Raw genomic sequence first — 26,415 nt, forward strand, 5'->3', positions numbered from 1 at the left:
GCAAGCTACCATTACTTCTAATGCAGGAACATCTGGTTTTATTCTCCTATTGGGTTTCTCCCAAAGCCTGGCCAGGGCTTAAGGAGGAACCAAGGAAGTTGTCTTTGATCCGCCGCCCCCAAACAAGGCCATATGTGGCCTTGTCCAGCTTCTAAATGTGGAAAGGTAAATACCTATATCATATTGCTAATAATACTTCACTAATTAGTGGATACATAGAACATTTGGTTGGAAGATTTGTCTAGAGGTCAGCTTTGTCACAGGGCCTGTTCTTCAGGCCTTACTACTTCAAGTATTCTTCATTAGGTACAGAATACCTGTCTGTAAAATTAGCATTACAGTCTGTAACTGTTTTAGTCTATATTGGAGGCTGAAATTCTTAGAAGGAGGAAAAAAAGAAGTTTTTAGTCAGTGAATAGTTTATCAGCATAGTTCTTGTATGTACCCCTGGTTTTCTCTCTTCATTTCTATTCTGTAACATTTTTGGTTACAATTGCAAAGTTTCCTGAGTTGCTGCTAAACCTGTTTAACAATCAAGTGAGTGAGTATTTGTGCAGGACATTTAAAGAAATTTGCATTCTGATCTAAACCCTGCTCTGTAGTATTGAATTGCAGATCCAGTTGTTAAGCTGTACAGGAAAACAAGTCACATTTAAAAGTCTGTTACTGGAAGATCAAAAAGTCCACCATCCTAGGGTGTTGTCTGTGACCAGTGATCATCAGAGTGCCCCAGGTACTATTTGCAGATGTTCAGTGTGAAGCTGATCAGTTTTATGCATGTGGAAGCTGCTTTTTGAAAGGTTAGAAAGTTGGACATGACTTCAAGGCCTCATTGAACCAAGCCATTTTTATATTCTGTATACTTACAGAATATATCTTTCATGTCCTTCTCATGAAATTCAATTCAGAATCTACTTAAGAAAAGGGGGAAAAGGGTGCTTTCACATTGCAGTGAAATTAAAACTAGTGAAGCAGAAAGGGTGTTTTCTTGGTTTTTCATGGATGAGAGGGAATTTTAATGCATCTATCTGATAGCTTTTGTTCGCTATTTTGGCAGGATGGCTTTGTTAGTTTATAAAGGAAAGAGCCTGATTTACACTGGGTAATTTCTCAGAAATTCTTTTGTCTTTTCTCAGAATGTGGAATCAGGATTGAGAGTGTTAATTTTGGAAACTAAAAAAGTACTTTGAAATGTTTCTTCAATATTTCAGGGTTATTCTCCATAAAGAAATTTTTTAGTATTTGATAAATAGGAGTTTTTTTGTGAGAAAGACTTCAAGTCAGGAAATCTGAACAGCTGTTTATGAGGACAAGTTATCAGTAAAACAGTGCCATACTTTCGTAGGATTCTTTTTATTTTTAGTCTGTGATTTTGACTATACAGTGTTACATGTAAAGTACCGTAACACATATTAACATAAGTGGAATTGTACATCTGTTCTGCTCTAGAAAACATTAAATAGTAATGCCATGTAAGTACTTACTTTTTAAAAATGTGGGGAATACTGTTAGCATTAGGCTAAAATAAACTTCATTTTCTTTGAAATAGATATATCCTCTGACCATATGTATGTCTATATATACCTTATGTGTACCAAGTTTACATAGCCTGGAAGCTGTGAGTTTAAAATCTGGGTTTCAGGTTTTGTTGTATCAGTACTGTTTCAAGTGCAAAATTTTTCATGAGAAGAATTAGGCCCTGTGGTTACGATGCCAGTACTCTTTATGTGGAGGGTCAAAATTCAGATCAACTGCCTGGAGGAGACAGAGGGGAGACCTCACTGCAGTTACATCTTCCTCATGAGAGGAAGAGGAGGGGCAGACACTGATCTCTTCTCTGTGGAGACCAGTGACAGGACCCGAGGGAATGGCCTGAAGTTGTGTCAGGCGAGGTTTAGGTTGGGTATCAGGAAAAGTTTCTTCCCCCAGAGGGTGGCTGGGCACTAGAACAGGCTCCCCAGGGAAGTGGTCACCAAGCCTGACAAAGTTCAAGAAGCATTTGGACAATGCTCACAGGCACATGGTGTAACTCTTCAGTGCTCCTGTGCAAGGCCAGGAGTTGACTTGATGGTCCTTGTGGGTCTCTTCCAGCTCAGAATATGCTATGACTCTAAACCTGAAACAAAAACAACTATTCACAAAACCCACAAGAACAGAAGTCTGCATTAAAAGTCTAAAGGATTATTGTTGCTGGGGGCATATGACAGTGGAACTAAAAGCAGCAAACATTTCAATATTTGGGTCCACTGCATTGTTATGTTTTCTGACATGACTTACAGTAACAGTGATAGGTGGTATGCAGTAGCTAACCTTCTGTCAACAATCAGTATTTGAATAAACACAATACATTTTCATATGTTGATTTGCGTTTGCAACATGGGTAAGTTACTCATACCTTTCCAAGTGTATATTGTGGCCAAAGTATTTATTCACTCTGTGAAAAGGGGGCCATTTAATATTTTGCCTTGTCATCAGAGGCAACTTGAGAGACCTTTATTGTAAAAGGCCGTCGTCTGAAGGCAGACCTGAGCAGGTGATGGAAGTCTTTATGCTGATGTTTTTCATGCAGTACGCATGCAGGCAAAAGTAATTCTTCTGATGGACTGGTGTATGTATGCAGAGCTCTGCTTCTTCTATAGCAACTACTTTGTATAGCAACTTAAATGATAGCAACTTGTCTCTTCTTGTATATAAATAAGTATGGAAGTACTAACTTAACAGATATGGTAAACCAAGGAAGTTTCAGACTGAATTTCTCAAAAACTATTCAGCCAAAGCTTAGGCATGTCGTGACTGGCTGTTAGATTCCTGAGTCATCCTGAAGTACACTGCTTAATGAGTACAATAGTGTACTTCCTTCTTCTAGCAGTAAAATTTTAACCTTAAAAAAAATCCTGCAAAAACTTTCCAGTATCCACAACCATGTAATTTTGTTTCGTACCCTGAAATTGGCATGTTTGGCAAGTTACAAATCATGGTGCCATGTATATTCATTATGTATTCTTTTCAGTTGCATCTGACATTTTTAGCTGGGTTTCTAATGCAGAACCAAGAACTTTCTTGCTGTTTACAGCCTTACTTTAGTTTTTTGTATATGCACCTATACTGTACTATACTATACTATACTATACTGTACATTATTTTGTTGAGAAGCTTCATGTTCTCGTAAGTCATTGGCTTTTCAGGAATCCTTGTACTGTTCGGTTAGTGTTTGGTTAGGTAATAGTTTTTGCTCATCAGACTGTGATTTGCATTGCATCTGATCCCAGAAGAACAAAAAAGCCTTCTAGGCAGATTCTGGTCGTGTTAGATTTTTACTTTTAGGTTGTAATATGCATATTAAAGGATCAGGTCTACTGTGACTCCTGGCACAGTCAGATAACTGCACCTTTAGAAGCATCCTGAAGACACAGAACTCACTGCATCACTGCTCAAAGTTAGCATCACAACATACTGTTTTTAGTATAAAATACGTGAAAGATACATGTAATTTAGCTTTTCTCAGCAAGTTTTCCAAAGTTTGACTTATTTTTTTTCTATGCAGTCTTCCTCCAAATTCTTCTAAGTTACTAAAAAACTATGTTGGAATTGTCATAAAGTGCTACGTTCTGCTGTTTATTTTTTAAATACAGTCTATTTCTATAAGCAATTTTTTTTCCTCTGCCGGCACAGGAAGTGAGTATTCTAACATCTTGCGATGTATTTCTGTCATCTCATGCTCTCTTAGCACTGTGTGCTTCCCATTCTTAATTGCCTCAGAGTACTTACATTAATAATGATAGATCTTTAAACTAAATTTCCCATGCTATTGGAAAAATCCTTAATCTGTTTTCTGTGAATAAGTAGTTAAAAGAGATCTGTGAGCATCTACTGAAAAATAATTAAACTGCAATGGTTTCTGAAAGCTGTTACTTTTTTCTTCTCACATATTTATTTTTTGCAACATACTTTATTGGTTTTGGTTTGATTTTGTCTCAGTTTTGCTCCCATTTAGTTATGTTCCACATTTTAAACTTGGAAGAAAAGATAACTGCTTGAGAGTATGTGAATATACTTAAATATAAGAGAGAAGAAGAACATATGAAGAAAAATACTTGATGGTATGGCTACTGGCAGTAGCTGAGCTTACTTCAACATTCATAAAAATGCCAGTTTAAGCTTTATACTCTAAGCTTCTCATGTTACATTATTAAGAGCACTAGGTTTCAGGGCACAAAACTTATGCTCATCTTTAAATTAGAAGCCTTGCGTTAGTCTGTTAATCAAAAAGAGAAAACTTCTACTGTTTTTCTGAGTAATTTAGAAGGCATCACTGAATATCTGTTTACTTGAGAGACAAATAGTTCACTTATTCTAACACTACTGATTTGTCTCAAAACGAGTGATTCCACGCTGGAAATCAACTAATCATCCCTTTGTGTTTTAGTCGTCACCTATGTTGCTTCCATAATGGAAGAAAAGGCATCTTGTTCTTTATAGGGAAACATTCTACTATGATACAGTATCCTGCTGTTGAGTATGTTGCAGAACAAGAGTTGGTAATGTCTTCTTATCTTTTTCCAGTGCTTAGAATTGTCAATTTTATTTTTACCATAGAGAAGATGCCTGTTGCTGCAAATGTTTGCAACGTTCAGTGGAAGCAAATGTCCGGGAAAGAGCCAAGACTGCAGTTTCTTTGCAAAGAGCTGGTCTGATGAGGGTATAAACCCTGTCTTTATACCAGGTATTCTCATTTAATTAGTAGGGTCTTAGAAGATAAGGGAGACAGATTTTTGAATGAAGAAGGGCTGAACGTCTGGAAATTTTTTCAAAAATAATTTTTAAAAATCCATTAATTCCCATTCTTAGATTGAATTTTAAGAATTTTTTCATAAGGAATAAAATCAAACAGAAGAAGTCTATGTTTAGTTTTTAGCATTATGAGCTGCAAAACATCATCCACACTGCTAGTCTGCCAGTGGGTGACATTACAAAGTAAAAATTTCCTACTTCTTCCACCACAGAAGAATGTCTTGTCTATAAAAAGGTAAATGTCAAGGGAAAAAAGATAAATTAAGATGGTTTAGAATTACCCAGAAACCTGCAGCAGTAACAATATTTTGCAAAATACAAGGTAAAATGCAACTGTAAATACTTGTCTCAGAACTTGGAAAAGAACCCATCCTATGTAACTATTTATTAGTGGTCAGATGTGTGTTTCTGATTGGTTTTGTATGCATGATCTCCCTTGTAAAATAAACAACATCTTAGCTATAGTGGGAGATGATAAATCCTTGGAATGTTGAATTCCTTTTTCTTACTGGTTTTGGGTCTGGTTGTTATTGATGAGTATTTCCATTACCTCATTGCAGCATATTTCCTCCTCGTCTGTGACATTTTTCTGTGCGCCTGAATGGAATGTAGGTGTTAACAGAAATACTAGTAAATTAAACTTTGTTCATAAGCTTTAAATTAATTCATCAACTATTTTAGCAAATCATTAAAAATGAAATTAAAAAATTATCTCAGAAGAACAACAGAACAATGTATCCCTCCAGTAAAAGATTTATTTTAGGCCAAAGAAGGAAGTTCAGGAAGCAAAACCCTCAGTACAAGCTAAGCTATTACAACCTTGATACTATTTTTCTTCTAAACTCTGAGATTCCAGGGAAATAAGGAACATCTGTTCTAGGACAGAAACATGTTTAGTGTCGACTAAATTCCAATCTTACTATTTTAAAGGAATTTAAGAAAAAATGAGAAAAGTAATCCCCATCACAACCCCCCTGGCACCCACCTCCTCCTGGTACCCATCAGAAAAAGTGATTTTCTCATACAATTAATGTTCTTTGCCCCTTGTTTTGGAGAAGGTAATGTACTTGTTCAAGAAAAAGCATAACTCTAGTACCAATTATCTCAATACTTCTGTCTATACGGACATCTCTACACTCCAGTAGTAGGCTTTCCTGAATCAGAATTCTCGATAAGACAGGGAGAAAAACGCTTATAAAAATTGAAAAAGGGAGAAATCTTTCCCATTCTCACCTCTCACTGAAGAACACCAGTCACTAAATGCTCCAGAATCTTGTCTATGCAACAAGCATCTTTGTCTCTGACACAGTGAACAAAGGGGAAAAAATGACACATCTCTATCATGGTAGATTTTACTTCAAGATGGATTGCTTGTGAATCCGAAGCCAGGAAACATGCCTGCAGTCTTTTCATTACAGTCTTCCAGTACATCTTGTTCAGTCTCTCAATTTTACTTCTAACCATACTCCAAAGATACCTGCGACTAGTTCCAATAGCAGCCTGTTACCGATACTTACTCTTTGTGTTATCAATATGCTGTAAGGTTCTGAACAATAGGAAGACAATCTGAAATACTCAGGATACCTTGTACTTGAGAAATGCTATTGTAAGATCCCTTTTGGAATATGTTTCTTTATCATCTGGCAATTTCCCTGCATAATATTTCACAAGTCTGTTATAAATTGTCCTCCAGTCTTGAAGGAGAGCGTTTTTCCCTGTGTTCGGAAACAGGCTATTATTCTAAGTGATGGGAATTCTTCAGCATCTTATCTAGCTTTCTAAAACAGAAGGGAAGGAGATTTGGGAAACACAAACAAAATACCCCACCACAACTAAACAGTTCAGTGATGAAGAGTAAGAAGATGATATCAATAGTTTCTGATATAGAATTTTTTTTAATTCCTCCCCCATCGTTCTGTTGCTCCTTGATGAGGTTGGCTTGGTCAAGAGGTTGTTAAAATTAAGTCTTCTTAGCAAGACGTTTTGAAAACTCTCTTGACAATTACAGACCTGTAGATCTTCTCAGAGTGTGGCTGAGTAAATATAGACCACAGAATAGTGATGATTTTTGGTAGTTCCACATTCAGGTACTTGACACAGTATGTATTTTCTCAGTGCTCTGATTGGTTAAGCAAAGTATCTTTATAGTCAGCATGATACAGTTGTTCCTTTCTATGACTCAATTCCTTCTCTCTAATGGGGCACTTTCAAGGTGCTCACTTAGCTGGCAAGCAGTGGATCCTGGTATCACGGGTAGTTAATTGTGCTCTTCAATTTCTCTGTCCCCAAAGTTTCTGAAGATCTCATTGGTGCAAAATCAGTTTGAGGAGTTCCATTTAAAATCACTGTTTGCCTTTTGGGGAAAGGACAAATGAGACTAGTTACAGATTTTTTTTTAACCAAGATTAGTAAGATTTCACTTTGGAACAAAAGAAAATTGTATGTGCTTGTCAGTGGGGCTTGTCATAACTTAGAGTTTACTGGTGCTGGCTCTGGATGATGCTTTACATAATAATAATAATACTGAAGATGAAGCTTTAGCATTAAGATACCTTATATCAAGATTAAGTATTAGGATATTTGACCTGAAACAATTTTCTCAGACCCAAAAGAAAACACTGAAGATAAAAGCTTTGATCCTATTAATATTTTAAGTTAATACCTATTTTTTTTTAATATTATGCCTGTTGCTTTGGTTGAGACCATTTCTCTTTAAAGATAACTCATACTCTTGCATGGTTATATCAGGTCATTTTGACACCAGTCTTTAAATCAAAATGTAGGAAAAAGCTATAATTTACATTATTGTTCTCCTTAATGTCTAATTAAATACAGGCAGCTGAAGTTTCAGTGCAAATAATTAAGCAAGTATTAATAATTTTCAAATGTAAAACAGAAAACAGTCTGTCTTCCCTTGCCTCTTAAAAAGATGCTGGTTTCGATGATGTGATGACACAGACTCTTGACTGATGAACACATGGGTGAAGTTTTTTTACTGTATTACATTTACCGTATTTGGTGAAAGTTCAGCCTATCTGAGAAGACCAGATGTATTACAAGTTGATTTGTTTTTGCAATAATTGCATTTTGAGTTTTTAGAAAAAACAGTACTTTTATGAAAGCAAGTTAGAACTGGATATAGTCACTAATTCTTTGCCTTTGACAGATTCTGGTCTATATTGTGTTTTAGTTTAGTCCCAGAAAAACTAGACTGGTAAATCTGTAGTGCAATAATATCGAACAAGGAGAGGAAATGGAATTAAAATAACTCTTCATCAATCTTTATAATTATTTTCAGGTATTTATTATTGCACTGATAGAGTATCTTAAGGCGTTCCATCTAATTGTCAAGTGTTAACGGCATTCTTCCTCGCAGTCTTTATCTTGTATACTGACCTCCCTGTTGTTGCATAGGAAGATACAAGTACAGTGTAAGAAAACTTGCTCTAGAGAGCCAAGAAACAATTCCAGCATGGGGAAATTAGAAGCAGTCTCAGATGTCAGGAATGTTAATGGTAAAAAAATAAGCAAAAGAACTGGATTTTGAAGAGATCTATTTAAGAATGTGAACTGCAGTGTGGAAAGTTGAAATCTTCATTGGTCGTGAGATTTAATCTGAGAACAAATGTAAAATAAAGAATGATAGGATTTCAAATAGAGCAAGACAGCACAAAAAAGAAAACCCAACCCAAAAACCAGGAGAACTTCTCTTGGATATCAATACAATATTCCAAGAAGGATCATGTTGAAGAGAGAAATTGGTAAGGGTAGGTAGATACCATTTTAAGGCTTTCGGTGTTTATTATTAGCTGTCCATGGGGTTCTTTTCTTTCTTTCTTCTCTTCTGATATGGTAAATGTGAACTTCATTTTGCAAAGCAGTCATCTGTTGTTCATTACTGCACTACTGACATGTTTTTTGGTTTTAAGTACTTAACAGCCCTTAAACTTAATGCCTTTTGGCCAGTAGTCAGTAAAAGGCCCTGTTATTTGTTGTTCTCAAAAAAGCTCATTCTTTTGGAAGTTTTATGTGGTTGCGTTAGTATTTATGTTCAGGGAGTTGGCAAGGTCGTATGTTTTTTCTGTTCACCTATGTTTTATGCGCTTTCTATTGAAACATTGAGTTTAATTAGCATGTTAGGGTATTTCTTCACATGATAATGTTAGTTACAATAGCTTTCTTTCAACTTTGCAAGTTGGAGAGGCACAGGGCATTGATGTTTGAAGGGATGTGGCAATTCTCTGAATGTTCATCTCAATATAAATTGGAGAGGGACACAGGAAGAGTTTGCATGTCCTGTGTTCATGTCCTGTTTCATCTGAACAGCATCAAGCAGACTTACTGCATGGCGCCCTACCACTTCTGCCTTGTGTATCCAGTTTCTTAGACTAGGAGTAGTACCGAAAGCTTTCACTCTATCTGAATTTCCTCATAACCATACTATAGTTACTTCCAATCAAAGGGAAAATAATTATGTAATACAATGGTTTACCATCTAAACAAGACAGGCCTTAGACACCAAGGCTGATTTTATGATGGGCAGCTCCACTGATCATTCTGTCACCACACCTGAGTTACATGATTCCTGTAAAATTATTTTAATGCATATTAGCTGTGTAAGGCCTACACAACTATTGACTTGCAGAACACAGCTGTGAAATAAAACTCAGAGCTGTTAGTACCTAGTCCTTATTTGCATCTGTGATTCTGAATTGAAAAGGTATTGAGTCTCAGTGCTATGTCATACTCAACAGAAGTTGTTAAGAATATATCTGTAATGTCCTGTCCTTCAGATGGAGGAAAGAAACAGTTTGCATTTTATCCTTACTTTGTTTCTGTTTGGTGCTCCTGTATAAATGTTGTATCGATATTCCCTAAGAATACTTTCACCTCAAAACAGCTATTTTCCTTTAGTAAAGGTGAAAATCTAATTGCAAGCAGCAGTTGGAAGGCAGACTGTCTCAGAAGTAACTTCTGCTTGCCTCCTGAAAAACACATTTTTGTTCTTGGGAGGTAGAAGCTTCTTTTTGGAGAAAGACAGTTTTGATTTCTTTAATCCATGGGTAAGTATGCTCTTACCTCTTTAGAAATGAAATTGTTTTGTGTACATGGACTAGGTTACAGCAATATGAGTCAGAAAAGCAGGAACATTTTGTCAGTACAGAACTTAACACAGGGTCCTCATATTTCACTGGCATATTTGCCTTTCATGAGATGCCTGACAACTTGCAAAATTTGACATTGAGTTCTTACAGCTGTCTTTCAAAAAAACGAGGTGTCCAGACTTTTTTTTGGGCACTGTTTTATCCAGTTTCCTTAAGGGAAGGAAAGTGTTCAATTTTTATTAGTGTACCAATTTCCTTGACTCTCTTGCTGTTCACCTCACTAATCCAGAGGCATTTGAGCTTGGGAGATGTCTGTGTTATTTTCCACTCTTGCACAGCCCATCATCTGTCAGGAACTGGAGATTTGTGCCTGGGATTTGTATCATTATCATACTGGTAAAGGTTGGGAAGGGCATTCTCTTCAGTGTGGCACTTAAGGCTTAGAATAGTAAGCGTTCCTAACAAAGAGCTCAGTCAGATAAATTAGCTTAATAAATATGTTGTTGCTAATACACGCTTGGATCATATGCACAGAGCATTAATCTATCTGCTGATAACTGATTTATTTGATACAGTTTTAAGCCATCTTTTGAGACAGAATAAATCATACAGGTTTAGTTCTAAATGTTACTGTTTATATACAAAATACATATTTGTCCCTTGAGAACTAATCTTAAGAGTCACAATAGCAACATTTTTATACTGCTTGTATTGTCAGACTGATTTTCGAGTGGGGTCACTAAGGTCTTAAATTAAAGACGGATGTCTGAGTTTACATTCATGCATACACATTTTGAAAGTTTAATATAGTAATTGATTGATATATTACTGGTTAAATAGAAATTTTAACATTTGATGGTAGATTTGTAATTTGCTAAGAATTAATTTGCTACCTGCTAGTCACTATTAAGAGTGCAAGAATATACATTAGTTTACTTGGGCTTTTTTTTTATCATTTGTCTTTACTACATTGCTATATGTAAAATTAAAAAAACCCCCAACTTTTCAGTTCTAGCTTTTCTTTTTGTTAATATTTATTTTCCAAAATGCTGCCTACTCTAAGCAAGAATTTTATTCAGAATTCTAAAGTGAGATGTTAATAAACTCTGTGATGACAGGACCACTGTGATTTCTTTTTTGTGGTAGAAAATCTGTCAAGTGAGCAAGGATATAAATATGTTGTAGTTAAGTGAAGTTTTCTGAAGGACAGCAAAACGTTACCAAAGTTAACAGAATGATGACTTGATTTTTTTTTTTATTTTTTTCTAATTTATTGTAAATCAGAATAGATTTTTGTATTGGTTTCAGTAACCAAAACTTGATCTGTTCACTGTGGAGGAATAGGAATATGTTTTCTGTAATGAATGCATCTTTAAAATGCATGCAACCAGTCTCAGTTTTAAAATCATACATGAAACTGTCTAATTGTGCTATTATTGTTATAATGATAACAAGAATCTGTAACTGCCCAGCTAAAAATCTAATTTGAATGCCTAGAATAGTAAGGGGAGAAATATGATAAGTAGTTGTCAATATTAAAACCAGCTGAAGGAGGAAGGCGTCAGGCCTTGTAGTAGGTAGAATGAAACAGCAGATTTCAGTATCCACAATCCTTTCAGTATTAAATTTTCAGTAAAATAAAATTACTTGTATATGAAAACATAGCCTTTCCCCAGCTCTCTTTTTTTTCCTGATCAGCTGATGAAGAGACTAGCAGCTCGCTGCTTTGCTGGCTTGTTAATTTTATCCCCACTAACTGTGATTTCCGATAGCCGGCCTGCTGATAGTGGTAAGGTAAATATCCTTTTTCATTGCCGTCTTGAAGATTCAGTAGAACTACATCACAGGCATGTGTAGGTGTGTAACACATCAAAAGTCGGTGTTCGCCGTGTTTCAATGTACAACTGAGTGCTTGAGGAGAGCAATGACATTAACTGTTGACAGCCTTGCATGCTGTATTTAGTATTAGCTTTTCTAGCTTCCAAGATATGCAAAGAAATTTCCTTTTCTTAATCTTCATTAGTCTCAGTGGTTTATAGCGCATGTCCTGCTTTAGCCAGATGAATTTTAATGAATTTGTGTGCAGATTTTTTTTTCCCTTCTCTTTTCTTCCTAACTCATCAGATCTCGAGCCTCCTTCGTAGTAGATATCTGAATGCTGTGGAAGCATGATGTAAATTGTCTTTTGATTATTAAGGCCTAGTTTCAGGCTGTCTCTCAGGATTCTGCTTTTGTGTTTGTCTGTGGATTTGCACATCGGAGGATGCATAGGAAACAGATTTCAAAATCCCACTGGTTTTTTAAACATGTCAGCTTATTTTGTGTTATGCATCAGGTTTTGTTCACAAAACGTTTTTGAAGAGACATTGTACACAATTGAGAAAAATTATGTCTGGGCTGTAATCACTTTTTTATATTGATTGTTATGCTCACATGATCATAAATATTAGCCATGTTTGGTGCCGTGGAGAAATGAAGGTAATTGCCTTAGGATTAGAGCTCTTTCAGCTATGAGAAAGGATTGATTAGCATTTGCATGTACTCAAGGCAATATTGAGAAGCAAAAGCGATGAATATCAACATCAGTTAGGTTCTGAGAAAGCGTTAATCAGAAAGCCTTAAGTTTTAAGATTTTTATATTCTATTTTATTTTATTTTTTATTTTTAATTTCAGTTCTCTTATGACCTGGTACTTTTATTTATTTTCTTTTGTTGGCTTTCTCAAATCACAAAAAGTTCAGCTTCTTGCTTTATGACATGGATAGTGTGTGTGAACACATTCCCTCTATTCGTAGTTTGGTTTTTTGTAGCAATTTTTTTATCCCTCTGCATAGAGCTGCTGGGTCTGGTTAAAAGCGTATGTCCAGGTAATTGAAACAATTGAAATTAGTGTTTGTTGTGTGTGACTGTGTGTATGAATTGGGTTTTGGGATGAGGTTTTTGCATCCCATGGTATGAGTGCTGTTTACAACAAACCAGTGTACTGTCAGTGCTTCTGCCTACCTCATGGTTACTATTCTAGAAGAAAAGTATACATTTTAGAGATTATTTTAACACGTAGGTGATTTAAAAGTTGCTTAAAAGGCTTGGAAGAGAACATGGGTTGTTCCTGCCTAAAGTGTCTGTTCTGTGTATATGCACAAAGAACTGTGTGTGAACTGGATTTGGGAGCTGAGCACGGTTTGGACTGTCCTGTTTGAAAACTTATGGTGTCAAAGTCTGTTTTGCCTGGAACTGTGTAACCCAGAACCAACACTGATGTGAAAAAAATTAATGTTTGTTATACACTTACTGAGACAATTCCACAGGCCATTATGTGTGAAACTCTGATTTGGTGTGGAATTCAAAGTTCATATAAATAACGTGTGTATTTAGATGATAGTGGGATCCTTAGGACAAATTAATATTTAGTATCTCTTTGATTGCCAGTAACTCAGTTTCTTGTTGTACTCTTGTTCATAAATAAACTGAACATTTTGAATTGAATTACATGCATCCCATGGAGTTGCAGGGGTTTTTTATTGTTGTTTTTAAATATAGTTTTTTATTTCCCTTTGCAATATCTGTTTTGTTTAAAAATCATACTTTTTGAATATGGTTGTCAGGCAATTGAAGACGGCAATTTGGAAGAAATGGAGGAGGAAGTCCGGCTTAAAAAGCGAAAGAGGCGAAGAAACGTGGATAAAGATTCTGGGAAGGAGGATGGAGAGAAAGCAAAGAAAAGAAGAGGCAGACCCCCTGCAGAGAAGTTGTCGCCCAATCCACCCAAACTGACTAAACAAATGAATGCTATCATTGATACTGTGATAAACTACAAGGATAGGTGAGCTTGGAGACAGTCTATCTCTATTGCATGTGCTCTCTCCCTTCCTGCTGATATCACTCTTTACATTTTATAATGGCTTCATTTTTTTCAGTCTTTAGAAAGACTTGCTGACATGGCTTTTCTGAAAAGTAATTCCTCTTAGGACCTGATCCTGAAAGTCTCACACTTCATAGGGGTTTTTTTTAACACCCGTCTGATAGAAAATTGTTGAAACACAATTTTAAAAAGTAAGAAAAAAGTAAGCATAGAACTCTTGCTTAGGAATGAAGTCATTCTGCTCAGGATATGTACTTAAGAAAATACAGCTTGAGCAGGGTTTTCCTTCCTTCAATTTAGTGGTGCAGCATGTGTTGAAATTAATCTTTTCAAAGACATGGCTACAGATTTATTAATTCAAGTTTACATGGGTCTCACAGTGAAAGACTGAAAGACTGCCCAGAATGTTCAGGGCTCATATCATGAGCATCAGAGCTGCCAAAAGAAAAAATACAGAAATACTGAAAATATGTTGTCCACATGAGAGATGGAAGCCTGTTTGTCAAGAAAACCCCATTTTCAGCATAAAAATATGCTAAATATTTGGCCTTTAGGAAAAAAGTATTCCTTCTGATGGAAATGTTATCTGAAGACTTTGGTTTTGCATATTTTCAAACTGCAAATCACCTATGCTTCATGAGCAAGAAATAGAGAATTAATTAATAATGCCTTTGAATCAGACTTGATTGCAAACATTGTATTTTAACTCAGTTTGTATCTGCCAAAAATCAGTAAAGGCTTCTTGTGTGTTTATCCCTTCTTTGCTGTACATTGAATTACTTAGATCATATAAGCACCTATTATAAACTAAGTTCATGCTAAATGCATTCAGAGAAAGTCCAGAAGTACTTGCTCAGTGACCTGCGCCTAGGTGTAACAATATATTTTTTGCCTGTAAACAACTTTCAGTCTGTGACTTTTAATGGCAACTTGAACGCTGCCTTTTTTTGGAGTTACTGTTCTGGCTCTGCCTGTACAAGGGTAGTTTGGGTGGTACTTGGTAAAGCACACACTGCTGTGATCCATGATTTTTTTGCACATAACTGTTAAAAGAACCATTCTGTGATCTGTGGGGTCTTTCTGGAGTACATCAAAAGGTATTTTATTGTATCACAAATGCATTCATAGCAACAAACAGGATGAGCAGCAAGCTGACTACAATCTCAGTATATTTAGCTTGCCATGACTCTCAGCCAAGAGAATAGCTGAGAAGGGAGAAGTGTTTAAGTTCACGTATTCCAGTCAAGGCTGCAAGGAAGCATCTCTGCCTTTTAGATCTTGGCCTTGAAACTTCTCCTGGAGCCAAGCACTTCTGATCAGGGTATCTCTCACTTTTAAAATAGCAAACAAAGTTGCTTCTGCTGGTCTCTAGTAGGGGATAGCTACTGATTGTAACTGATAGCTTCTGGGGAGGTTAAGGTTTTTTACCTGATGTTCATGCCCCAGGAAGTTCCTATCTGATTTCTGTCAAAAAAAGTTAACAACTGAGCTATTATGTTGTGACAAGGCATACTGTTTCCTCTCCCAGGAGCCCACATTTATGCAAGACAGAACTGGTTCCCAATTTAAAAAGTGTATGGAGCTCTATTCAATAAGGAATTAAAAATGTGTCTTAAACTGAGCTCTTCAGTGCTTTTAAGTTATACGGAGGAGTTCCAAGTTTCTGCATTCTGATTTTTTTTTGAGCTAGCATCAAACCACCCAATACTATGAAAGAACAGAATTACAAGTTTAGGCGTCAAGAAACTTTAATATCTTAAAATATTTGGGGTTAACTTTGCTCTTGAGTTCAATTAATACTTTCAGGATTTGCAGCTTTAGAATTAAGTGACGTTGGAACCCTTCAGCTTTGTTGGGGGTTCATGTTTGTTCAGCTCTGGGCTTTTGTGTGTGTGAAGGCAATTGGGGCAAGTATAGAGGGACAGGTTAATTGGAAGAAAAGTAGGCCATGAGTTTCATCTGGGGAAAAAAAAGGGTTTTCATGTATTTAGTATTTGAATGCTTGAAATCATCTTTGTCTTTAGCTTAAATTTTCAGTGCTAAGAGATGCTTCATTTTTTCTTTATGATAAGTCCAGAGGGCTCATCCAGACCATGGAGAACTGATTGTGTCCCAAAAGGTGGTCAGGTGATACCCATCCAAAATCTTACTGAGTTAGGCCTGAGTTACTTTGTCAAAGCCAATCCTACAAAACTTAATAAGTTTTGTGCAGTTTAAAGGGCAGCATGAAAAAAAGTAAAAAGAATACATTACTAAACTAATACGTCTTTGAGCAGTTTTTTTCATATTTTCCCTTTCTTTTGGGAAGAGTTGCTTGTAAATACAGAACCACTTTTCTGTTCTTATTAACGCTTTTTAAAAAAAACAAAAACCAAAAAACAAAAATACCCATAAAATCCATGGTGCTCACAAAAATCTAAAATGCTAGTTGGCTGCTTTTCTGTGGTGACACTGCCTAATGTTGATGCAGGGAAGGATTCTCCAAGTGCTTTCCTAACTGTCTAGTACTTGACTTCAGTTGTAAGCATCTGGTGACAAGGACCATCCTTTCCTTCCTTATGTAAAAAACATCCATCAAAATTGACTGGGTTATCTATGTCAAGGAAAGCTAAAGATTTCAATACAAACAATAAGCTCTAGTAAATAGTAATTGCACAGTTCCAACTTAAATGTGAAGATCAAAACTAGTTTAAACAGACATATTGGCAATATTTGAGGTAAATTTCAGTGTGGAGAAGTGCAACGTGATTCTCTAAAAAGGAAGTCCAGAGGTAGTTATCCCTGTACTTGTAAACCTCAGTTAAAGTACTCCGTGCAAGAAACTGCAAGTCAGCATTGAGATCAGTCTGCTGTTTATCTCTGTCAAGTCCTTAGTGCAATTCCAACCTTTTGATATAGATTTTTCTCTTTTATGCAGTACAGTTTAGCAATCCTCCAATTTCCTTTTATTCCCATTGTGAATCCCAGTGTGATACTAATTTTAATGAAACATTCCATTGACAATAAGTTTAATAATTCTTAGAGACAAATTTACAAGTAAAAGCTGATTTTCTTTGGATATTTCTAGAGAGCTAGAAACACACTGGAGGAGAAAAAACTGCAGTAAGATTTGACTTGACTGGCAGGCAGCATTAGTTTCCTGAAATTAGGGTATCTGGGGTGTGTCCAATATAGCAAAGAAAATAGTTAAAAAAAGAGAAAAAGGACGAAAATGGAAGACACTGAGAATGTTCAGCTTGGACTGCTTGAATGCCTTTGGTGTGAGAGTTGTTGAGGTTTTTTGTCAAGTTGATAGTACTTGATTCTTGCAGCCTCTTTTGCATTGGATTCCAGTACTGGGTGATGTGCTTCAAGATTTTCTTCATATTGATAGGCATTTCTTTATCTTATCTTCATATTTATCTTTGAATAACTTGAAACAGATAGCTGATATCTCAGGCTGAAGAACTGTGGGGTACATGCTCCAAATCATTAAGTAAAAATTATGATTGAAGTCACTACTCCCTTTTTAAACAGCACCTGTGCTCTCATTACTCAGCTTTCAGTATCAAACTGTAAGCATGTAGTGGTACTATAGATGCAGATCCTTTTTTACTCTTCTACACTGCTTTGCCATCACTGGGAAAGCTGAATTAATCTAGGTTTCATCCATACTGGTCTAAACTGGAGAACAGATCTTTAATGAAGCAAAAGCAGGAGAGAAAAGATGGTCAGAATCCTCTGAGTTCTAGTCATCTGATCTAGTGAAAGATGTTCCTGCCCACCCATGGCAGAGAAGTTGAACTAGCTTATCTTCAAAGGTCATTTCTGACCCAAACCATTCTATGATTCTATGATTTTGTTAAAGTATTTTTTAGGGTACCACAGGAACATTATAAGCTAATATGAAAGAAAGAGGAGATCTAATATCTCATTAATCTGAGTCAAAAGAAGTAAAAATATCTAATTGAAGGCACTGTTGAAAAAGGAACTGCTAAACTGGAAAGAAGATAACAAAAAATTTCTTGGAGAATTTGTGTTGGCGTAGATCACAATATATTTATGATACATAGTAAAAATGACCAGTGTCCTGGCCAAAATTAAAACATCAGTAGTGGTGTGATAATCACAGCAGACTGGACACAGTTAGGTCTGGAGTAAAAGAAATGGCATGAAGTAAAGTACCTCAGAGTGCATTATATGGTACTCACAGACCAAAAATAAGAAACTTTTCTTCTGATTCAGGTGTCAGTTCAAGTAGAACTGACGGAAAAGGAATTACCTGGGCAGAGAAATTATTGGTTAAAACCAACTATGATCCATCAATATTGTCCAGACATAAGAAAACAGGAGCCTTACTGTGATGCTGTGTGGATGTGGATGCCTTACTGTGTGGATGTGGAAATATTCATTATGGGTGTATGCCATTACATGTGATACTGTTAATGCTTCTCAGTTGCTGTATATAGTACTTGAATGCTTTTCCATTCAAAAAAGATTAGTTTACACTGAGACAAGTGTAAATAATTATTTCAGTAATAAGTAGCATGGGAGAGCTTTACAGGAGCAAACAGGTTGGTTTGTTTATCCAGTCTTGAGAGGGTAAGATGATTGCTCTTAGTAAATTCACCTGGGAAAGAAGGGAAGCATAAACACAGGAAGTGTAGAAACACGTAAAAATACAAGATGGTGGTCACAAGGTTATATGACTGGAAGCATTTATTAAATCACACAAGTTTTAATTAAGAGTTCTGTAATCTTTCCATATGGAATAGTAGGACAGAAATAAGTAGATAGATTTGGCCTTCGTTCCTTGATTTAAAAAGTTCTATGTGATAAACCAAGACCTTAGATTCAGGGACCTGGAAACATATTTTCAGTTACACATTGATCCTGTTTCTCCCAAGTAAAGTATATGCATCATCTTTGCAGACTCCATTTGCAGTGCATATTAATCTGAGATTTTGTTGCAATTACTTATTAAACTAAGATTTAAGTGCCTTTACACCCCTTGTACCTTGTTCTAACCTTGCAGTGTAAAACACCTGTTTAGAAGAGAGCAAGTTGGAATTCATCAGTCTGACATTATTGTCACACATTTTTCTAGTTCCCAGTCTTTTATTTTGTCTTGCTTTCCCTCTAAAATTAGGAATACCCATAGAAATGAATGTCATAGAATCGTATGTTATATATGTTATGTTTTCACTACACAAAACCAAAGAACCACAGAATGGGTCAGTTTGGGTGGGACTACAGCAGATCATCTGGTTTAACCTCCCTGCTCAGACAGGGTCATCCCAGAGCACACAGTACAGGGTTGCTCCCAACATTTCTTGAATATCCCCAGTGGGAGAAACTCTACAGCCTCTCTGGGCAATCTGTTCCAGTGCGTGGTCACCCGCACAGTAAAGCAGTTCTTCCTCAGGTTCAGGTTCCTGTGCATCAGTATCTGCATGTTCTTTCTCATCCTATTGCTTGGCACCATCAAATCAGTTTGGCGCACAAAATGTAGTTTGTATGTGCACTTAAAATGCTTTAGCTTTTTGAAAGAAGGGGCAGTTTTACTGCTGATAGAAATTCTTGTCAGAAAACTCAGAATAAGGAATTTTTATGCCAGATTTGAGCCCTAGCTGCTGATCTGCATCATACACATGCAGGCTTAAAAATTATATTTTACCTCATGTGATGATTTTTCTTTATGGTTTATTTCAGAGGAAGACAAGCTGTAAGTTTAGCTTTCTTTTCCTGATGGTTAAAATTAAGTAGAGAAAATGAATCATACTTTATTCTGGCAGGATTAGGGAAATGATTGGCCCTCTGTAATCAGCACTGGTGAGGCCACACCTGAAATCCTGTGTTTGGGCCCCTCACTCCTAGAAGGATACTGAAGTGCTGGAGCATGTCCACTACCATGAGAAGGGTAATGGAGCTGGTGAAGAGTCTGGAGCACAAGTCGTATAAGGAGCAGCTGAGGAAGTTGGGGTTTTTTTAGCCAGGAGAAAAGGAGTCTCAGAGGAGAAGTTACTGCTTTCTACAACTGCTCCCTGAAAGAGGTTCAGCCTCTTCTCCTTGGTAACAAGTAACAGAAGAAGGGGAAATGGCCTCAAGTTGCTCCAGGGGAGATTTAGACTGGATATTGGGAAAAACTGCATTGAAACAGTGCTCAGTCATTGGACCAGGCTGCCCAGGGAAGTGGTAGAATCACCGTCCCCAAGGTGTTGAAAAGGTGTGAGGATGTGACACTTACTGGTAGACTTGGAAGTGCTGGGTTAGTGGTTGGACTGGATGATATTATAGGTCTTTTCGAACCTAAATAATTCTATGATTCTGTCACTCATACCTTGTAATCCTTCAACTTCCTTACAAACCCACTGTTTACTTCTGCTTTGCATCAGAATATAGTGTTTCCTGTCTGGGTTCCAGTTTGATACTACCACTAGTTTGCATTAACTTTGCATAAATAGCAACAGCTGAATTCAGGGGTCCTAGGATGCTGATAGCTCTGTTCCATACAGTGATTTCATTTGTTTCTCCACCTTCCATCTAATCTGTTAATAGATTTAAGGTAAGGACTTGCATAGTGTACCAATTAACTTCACAAAGTCTCCTCCTGGTATCATGTAGCTGTTTACTACATTCTAATATGGATATAAAAAATTGAAGGGTGAAGTTTGTGTGTCTTTTTCCTGCTTGGCAAGAGACTACTCCTGTCTGTGGTGTTTAGCATTTTGTTCACTGCGTCATTAAAGCCAACATGTTGAAATTTGTGCCCATAGTACTCTTAATTCTGATGACATAGCTCAAGGTGAAATGGATTTTATTCAGTCTTTTCAGCTGTTTTCTTAAGTTGCCGGTTTTTAGCTGTTGTAACATGGAGAGTAATGCAATTAGCCATTACTGATCTAACTATTGGTAATTAATTATGCCAACTGATACTCTTGGGTATTCAAACACACAGAGTAAGTAATTCTTACTTACATCCAAGCCCTAGTTATGGAGTATGTAGCCATATGTCAAACGCAGGAGTTACATATTTAACTATTTTTACCCGCTTCCATTTCAGTGGTGGAGCCAGGTTTACCATGTACTACTGTAGTCAGTTCCAAAAAGGAGCCGTTAAGCATTGATGAAAATTAATCATGTCCCTACATAGCTGGGTTACTGTTGAAAGTCACTATGCCAGCTCTTGTCATTCTCCTCCCCCACACTTGCTTTTCTTTTAAATACCATCTTTGTGAGTTGCATTTGATTCAAAGTTGTAGTTTTCAAGCCGTGGTTCTGTTTGTGAGCACTCTGACTTGGGCAAGCATGAAGGACTCTTCATTCTACCCACTCTAAATTTACTTTCATTATTTGTTAAAAGTTTGAAATTTGCCAGAAATACGAGAACATCTTGCAGTTTCAGCTTCATAGTTACCTCACCTTTTGAAATCAAAGGAGAGAGTCTTGGTAGTAATATACTTTAATATACTTTTAACGGGCCTGTGCCAGCTGTTTCTGACCAAATACTGCCAGGGAAAACAAATAGAAAAGGAGCCTCATACAAACGAGGTTCCTGCATTTAATTTCACCAAAGACAATACTGACTAAAAGGGTGGAATTGTATGCTTGTATGCACCTTGTAAGCAGTTTGACAGAAATGAAAGAAAATTAGAAACATTGCACACAAATATTTTTCTGAGCAAAACCATTTTTTAAATAAGCATTATTTCTCAATGCATTTTTAACTTGTGCAGCATTCAAGTGTTTCTAATGTGGGCACACATGGGACTAGCATGTTGAGCTGATGCAGTAGCAGTGAACTGTCACTCACAGTTCTTTCACAGTCAGATCTTTTAATTTATTCTGCTCCTTCTTCCTTTCAGCACGTAGCCTGCTAGTTGCTAGGCAACCATAAGTGATTTTTTTTACTGCGCATGATTTTTATGTGGTACTTGTTGTGGTTATTATTTTCTAATAAATGGGCAAAAGGATTAAAATCAGAGTTGCATTAATAATTACTAATTTTCTCTTACTGTATCCACAACACAGCAATTTGAGATTGTTAGAAAAGATTGCATTCATTTATACTATGGATGCACATGTACAAAAGGAGTGCAAGATAGTACTTCTTTGTGTAGGTTCTATAAAAATAATAGAATAAGCTGTTATTGATCTGAGTAGACAAAATCAGGCTGTAGTCTTCTGTCATATCCTTAATGCTTTTTTTTAATGGCCTTAAATGATTTTAATAATTAATTACATCAAGCAAAAGCTTAAGGGTTTTCTATGGCATTCTTTAGTTTAATAGAATAGTGTGAACAAATCACAGTTAGCTGTTTTTGCACCTGGAAAATAGAATATTTCTGTTTAATAGTTTATGAGTTGTATTTTTAATATGAAATACCATATAAGGGTGGGTGTGTTGGTGTAAAAAAGAGAAAAAAATACAGCCATGAGATTAAAAGCTATAGTCATCAGGAGCTGTTTCAGTAGGACAAATAGGCTAAACATGTTTTAAAATTTGATCAGAATTAGTTTATTGGTGTCTGTTTCCTTTTTGATGAAGTGTTTCTATTCAGTATTAAACTCTGAAGCACAGCTGAGGAAACCCCAGCATCAGTGGTTCAGTAATTTTACTCAAATAGAGATTTCTGTTAAGGCTGCTGAAATTAAAACACAGCAGTGATAGTCCTTTTGTACAGCTAATCCACATTCATACTGTACCAAGGTGCAGGTAGGTAAAGTTACAGTGTGCCATGTAATGGTGCAACAGGATACTGCTTCGTTTTGCTTTGCTTTTCCTCAGGATCAGTGCCTTGCTTGTATAAGGTGGGCACTGATCACTTAATGAATAGTCGAATTCCCCCTGGGCTTCTTTATAATGCTCCTAAGGAGTCCAAATGTTTTGCAGATGCAAAACTCCTTTATAGCATTTTATTCTCATTTTATAAAAGGGGAATATAAACTTAGATTTTAAGATACCATTTGGGCCTCAGAGATCCAATTGCTTGTTTTCATAGTGTTGTGTATGTTTAGAAGAAATCCCATGGATCTCAGGTGCAGCTGTTACTGCTCAACACTTCCTTCTATGATCAAAACAAAAAAGAAAATGAAGTCCTCAATTTTCAAAGAAATAGAAACACACATTAGTTTAGTCAGTTGTGTAGAATGTATTTAATGCATTGCTTTTCTTGTATTGCTTCCAGTTTCACTTTGTGAGGGTAGTCTGTGATGCAAACAGGTTCTGTCATGCAGCATGACACAGGCACACAGGTCAAGAACAAGATTGGTGCCTTTAAATCCATTGTATAACCACTTGGATGGGGAAAGTATGAAAGTAATGAATTTGTGAGTCCATACCAAAGGAGATAGCAGGTACAGTGGCCAGAATTTCACAGTTACTTGCTGGCAGGAGGGAAATTTTAAGACTTGGCTGTGAACAGCTACCTGGCCATTTTATGCTTGCTTCTGTTTTAGTAACAGGATGCTTCCCAAATAAATTAGATCTGTTGGGTGAAGTTGCTAGTAGCTGCTACCGAGGTGCCAGTGGTCTCTGTGAGTGTCTATCCCGACAGCTGTATAGAGTAGATAGATTTCACTGTCCTCTCCTGCAACAGGGACACACCGTACGCCCACTGCCTTGCCTCACCTGCAGAGACCATGCCCAGGAGCACACTCAGGCGTGTGCCACAACCTTGCCGAGACCAAGGAGGCATCTTGGCAGCTGCTGCTGAGCAGGCAAGGGCTGCTGCTGCTGCAAGTCAGACACAAATGTACGGGATGAGACAGAGGCTTTTGGTTTCTATGTCTGCATTGAATGAAAAAATACTCTAGCTGCCAGTTGGTCCCAAGATTTTGGTAGAGCAATGCTATTAGTAGTCTGCAGGTAGAGTATTTAGATTGTCATCCTCTGTGATGGAAGGAACAGCATTGTCCCAGTACCAAAATGAGAACAACAAAAAATTGTGCATTAGGTGAGCACCAGATACCTAGGAAGTGAGGAAAATCTCTTTATTCCTGCTTGTTCATTAATCTGTCAGGTCCATGAGAAAGATAGTACCTTCTCCAATTCTGATGTTATTTCAGGTATTATGAAATGCATGCTGTATAGTAAGCATTTGTTACTTCCATAAAGGTCAGAGCTGTTGCCATCTTTTTGCTTTTTATCTTCCTTTTTCTCCATTGCAGAATTCCTTTAATTAACCTTCAGTTCCGTTTTAGTTTAAAGTGTCTGATAAGGTCCTGCACCACTCTGGAGGGTGGCTGCAAGAGAAAGCTCAGGTGGATACCCGTACTTGGTAGCCTTCTTGCCCAACTCCTGTGGAGTTTGGTGTTCCTGAGATACTGTCTGAAAATTCAGCTGAGAAAGCAGGGCATTTCTGGAGTAGCTGTGAGAGAAGGAAGCGTGTGAATTGCACTGAGAAATGCTTGTGAATGCTGTGTGCAGTTCTTCACAGGAGAGCTCTTTTCTGCTACTCAGTGAGAAAAATTGGGGGGAAAAGAAAACCAAAAACAAACACAAAAACAACTAAGCCCACAAGTGTCATCAGCACATTTCCTCTCGAGGTGACTTACAGCCACATATTATTTGCAAAATGACAGGTAAGAAGACTTTTAAAAGATTTCAATATGAAAGTGTTAAAATAGCTATTAAAAAAGGATAAACAATGGGAACGTATGGGAATCTTAGAAAATTTGGATACCTCTACGTTATAGGCAGTGTTCTGAGAGTATAAAAGTTTTATAGATAATCTATCGCTTTATTTCAAATGAATGAAGAAGTACAATTGGCAGTAGTGTTTTTCAATATAGTTGGAATGATCTTCCCAGAAACCCAACAGTCATTAATAGAAGTTACTCATTTTTTGTTGTTCTAACATCAAGTTAGTCTAATAGCAGTCAGCATATAGTATAATGGAAATCAGTATGGTTTGCTATAGTGAGGAGTTACAAGATCAACTATATAGTGATCAAGAAGAAGATGACAAGAGTGACAGAAGGGAGACTTGCTAAAAATCACTGAACAAAATTAAGGAAACAGTAAGAGTGTACTCAGCAAAAGACTGTGGAAATCAGATGCAAATCCTGATTCTTCTTTCATAAAGCCTCTCATACATATTCATCTCTAATGATGTTAGATGTAAATGACGTATTTATGATACATTATGACAACAGTTTCAAATTTAAAATTGTAAGTTAATTATTGGTACCAAATTTAAAAATCAGGGTTCTGTTTCTAATTCTTTGAAAGAATAACTGTGATTTTATTTTATTATTTTAATTTTTCCTTATTAGATTGTGCATGTGTGTTTTGTGAGAAAGTTGTAGTCATTCTTTTCATTATGGCTTTGTTTTTCTCAATAGTTCAGGACGGCAGCTAAGTGAAGTTTTCATTCAGCTCCCATCTAGGAAAGAACTACCAGAGTATTACGAATTGATTAGGAAACCAGTGGACTTCAAAAAAATAAAGGTAAGGAATGAAGGAATTTTGGAAGTGGAGATCCTTCCATTTCTTTTTGCTTTACACAGGGGTGAGCATAAAGCTGTTTTTAAAATAACAATATGAATATTTCATGCACCTGTATTGGTGGAGTAGATTTTAAAGATTGTCACACACCTTGCAAGTAATTTTGTTTAGTGTATATTGACGTGTATCACTGTAATTTCAAGGTCAAATCAAACTATAGTAGTGTGACATGAATGACACACTCAGAAATGACATCTCAGTGCCTTTTTTTGCAAAGACCTAATAGTGAATCTGTCAAGAGCTCTGGTAAAAACACACTGTTTGCAAAGATGTAATAATTCTAGGGCAATATAGCTATCCCTACCTTTAAAATCATAGAACCATAAATATCCTGGGTTGGAGGGGACGAACACATATCATCAAGTTCAACTCCTGGCGCTGCACAGGACGCCCCAAGAATCACACCAGTGCCTAAGAGTGATGTCCAAACACTTCTTGGACTCTGTCAGGCTCGTGCTGTGTCCACTGCCCTGGGAAGCCTCTTCTAGTGCCCAGCCACCCTCTGGGGGAAGAAACTTTTCCTGATACCCAGCCTAAACCTCCCCTGACACAACTTCAGGCTGTTCCCTCGGGTCCTGTCACTGTCAGGACAGGAGAAGAAGAAAGTGCAGAGATCAGTGAGAGAGAGAGATCAGTGCCTGCCCCTGCTCTTCCTCTCATGAGGAAGCTGTAACTGCAATGAGTTCCACTCTAAACTGCTCCTCTCCAGGCTAAACAAACCAAATTAACTCAGCTGCTCCTTATACAGCTTCCCCTCTAGACCCTAGCCTAGTATCTTGGAAGAGCCAGGTCAGATCCAAACAGTGTTTGGTAGATGGGGTCTAGGTAGCATGTTGCACCTTAGGTGATGTTGTAATTCTGTATCTTTCACTTGTGTTACAGTTACTTTGTTTCTTTGCTGGAAAGACAAAACTGGAACTTTTACCAAAAGAACTCTATTTGTCTTGCTTTTAACCCTTGCAGTTCACAAAGAAATTGCTTAATTTTTGCTGCTTTAGCTTGATGCATTTTTTGAGTACTACATTAACAACATGGTTGAAGACTTTCTGTGTTTTAAACAGATCCTTCTCTTGATGCTTAGGTAAATTTTTTTAAGAGAAAGCCTTTAATGTGTTGACTCATATTAATTCAGTGTCCTCTCTGCTGTTCTTCTTTCTGCACCACTGCCT

General features: G+C 36.9%; 1 protein-coding gene across 8 annotated transcripts in view; it reads left to right on the forward strand.

Annotated features, from left to right (window-relative positions):
* The window catches only part of SMARCA2 (SWI/SNF related BAF chromatin remodeling complex subunit ATPase 2), a 120,966-nt gene that overhangs the window by 87,558 nt on the left and 6,993 nt on the right, over positions 1 to 26,415 (forward strand). For all 8 annotated transcript variants that reach the window (XM_082301624.1, XM_082301630.1, XM_082301626.1 and 5 more), the window contains 2 exons: positions 13,502 to 13,719; positions 25,084 to 25,189. In XM_082301624.1, the coding sequence (XP_082157750.1) occupies positions 13,502 to 13,719; positions 25,084 to 25,189 (324 nt within the window). The remainder of the gene's footprint in view (positions 1 to 13,501; positions 13,720 to 25,083; positions 25,190 to 26,415) is intronic.

This window comes from Coloeus monedula, assembly GCF_965178545.1.
Source record: "Coloeus monedula genome assembly, chromosome: Z".
NCBI lineage: Eukaryota > Metazoa > Chordata > Aves > Passeriformes > Corvidae > Coloeus > Coloeus monedula.